Source organism: Cibotium barometz, chromosome 36, assembly GCF_041138505.1.
Source record: "Cibotium barometz isolate CiBa-2024 chromosome 36, ASM4113850v1, whole genome shotgun sequence".
Taxonomy (NCBI): Eukaryota; Viridiplantae; Streptophyta; class Polypodiopsida; order Cyatheales; family Cibotiaceae; genus Cibotium; species Cibotium barometz.
Window position 1 is genome coordinate 28841303 of NC_141081.1, and position 1487 is coordinate 28842789.

Sequence of the window (1487 nt, forward strand, 5' to 3'; positions counted from 1 at the left end):
CGTCTACATCAAAGATAGATCGCTACTTCCAAGATCAGCATCATATTATTGATGGAAGTTAGATCCATTGCATATTTATGACAACTTTGGAGATAGCGACTACGACAACTCCTCAAAATTTTGTGGCATGGCTAAGAGGCAAGTATAATAGCCTTTAATGTACCACTTCATCCATATAACCCATCCTCTCACTATCTCTCTCTCCTCATTCATATATGCTAAACATCAGCAAAACAAATGATCATACATGTCCGTGATGTTGATCATACACATCCCCTGTAATATAAACACACATGACGACCATCACTCGACCACATACATAGCCACACAGAGAGAGAGAGAGAGAGAGTCTTTGAACGATTTCTCTCAGCCGGAGATCTGGACACTTCTGACGGCAGACTTGGGCTCCGGCGGGGGCACTTTGGGGACGGTGACGGTGAGCACGCCGTTCTCCATGGCCGCCTTCACCTCCTCCCCCTTGGCGTTGTCGGGGAGGCGGAACCGTCGAAGGAAGCTGCCCTGCGCCCGCTCTACGCGGTGCCACCTGTCCGAGGAGGCCGTCTCCTCCTTCTTGCGCTCGCCGCTGATCTGCAGCACGCGCCCGTCTTCCACCTGCACCTTCACGTCCTCCTTGGCCAGACCTGCAGAGCACACACACGGGGGCACACTACTTTGCTCATGCGAATATTCGAGCAGTCAATTACGATAAAAGCGACGGAGGAGGAAGGGGGAAAGGGGCGGGGGGGGGGCGATATTCTTACCAGGCAGGTTGGCCTTGAAGATGTGGGAATCCGAGGTCTCCTTCCAGTCCACCTGCGTATTAGCCACCGCAGCCACGTCCCGGGCGAAGCTGGGGTGCTCCGGGAAGCTGGCGCGCAGAGAGGAAGAGAAAGACGGGAAGGCGAGCGAATCGAAGAGCAGGGAGTCGAAGGGATCTTCGCCTGATCTGCTGCGGCCGAACAAAGAGAGGGCCATTTCTTCCTTCTACTGTACTGGTAACTGCTGTGAGGGCAGAGGAAGGCAGCAGAGAGAGAGAGAGAGAGAGAGAGAGTGTATATATATAACCGCTGTGAGGGGGGCGCGCGAATTGAGATGCGATGAGATGAGGAGAGTCGCTCTGTGGAGGTTTATTATAAACGTAGTAGTAGCGGAGGAGGGCCTTCTTGGAGCTACTACCTGCTTCCCGAACATTCCTTTCCGAGGGTTCTAGAAGCCTCTACGTCCTACCTCTAATTTTCGCAAGGGTTCCTCCTAAGTGCTCCAAAAAAACTGGGGTTTAGTGTAAATCCAACTTCAGATTTTTGAAAATTACATTTTGAAATTTGAGTTGAAGGTAGGCGAATTTTTAAGGGTTGTGGTAGTAAAACCTTTTAATTTTCAGAATTTTCTCTTGCCCCAACTTGATGAGCAGGTCACTTTGTCAAGATTATGGTCTCAAATGAGTATATAATATTACATCCATAAATATCATTAAAAAACGTACAGTG

At 49.9% G+C, this 1487-nt stretch overlaps 1 protein-coding gene across 1 annotated transcript; it reads right to left on the reverse strand.

Annotated features, from left to right (window-relative positions):
* Window positions 1–259: 259 nt before the first annotated feature.
* On the reverse strand, window positions 260–1183 carry LOC147617742 (18.1 kDa class I heat shock protein-like). The gene is made up of 2 exons (XM_086775560.1): window positions 762–1183; window positions 260–641 (listed from the first exon to the last, which is right to left on the reverse strand). The coding sequence occupies exons 1-2, from the start codon at window positions 973–975 to the stop codon at window positions 367–369; spliced, it is 489 nt and encodes a 162-aa protein (XP_086631686.1). The 5' UTR covers window positions 976–1183; the 3' UTR covers window positions 260–366.
* Between the last annotated feature and the right edge of the window lie 304 nt (window positions 1184–1487).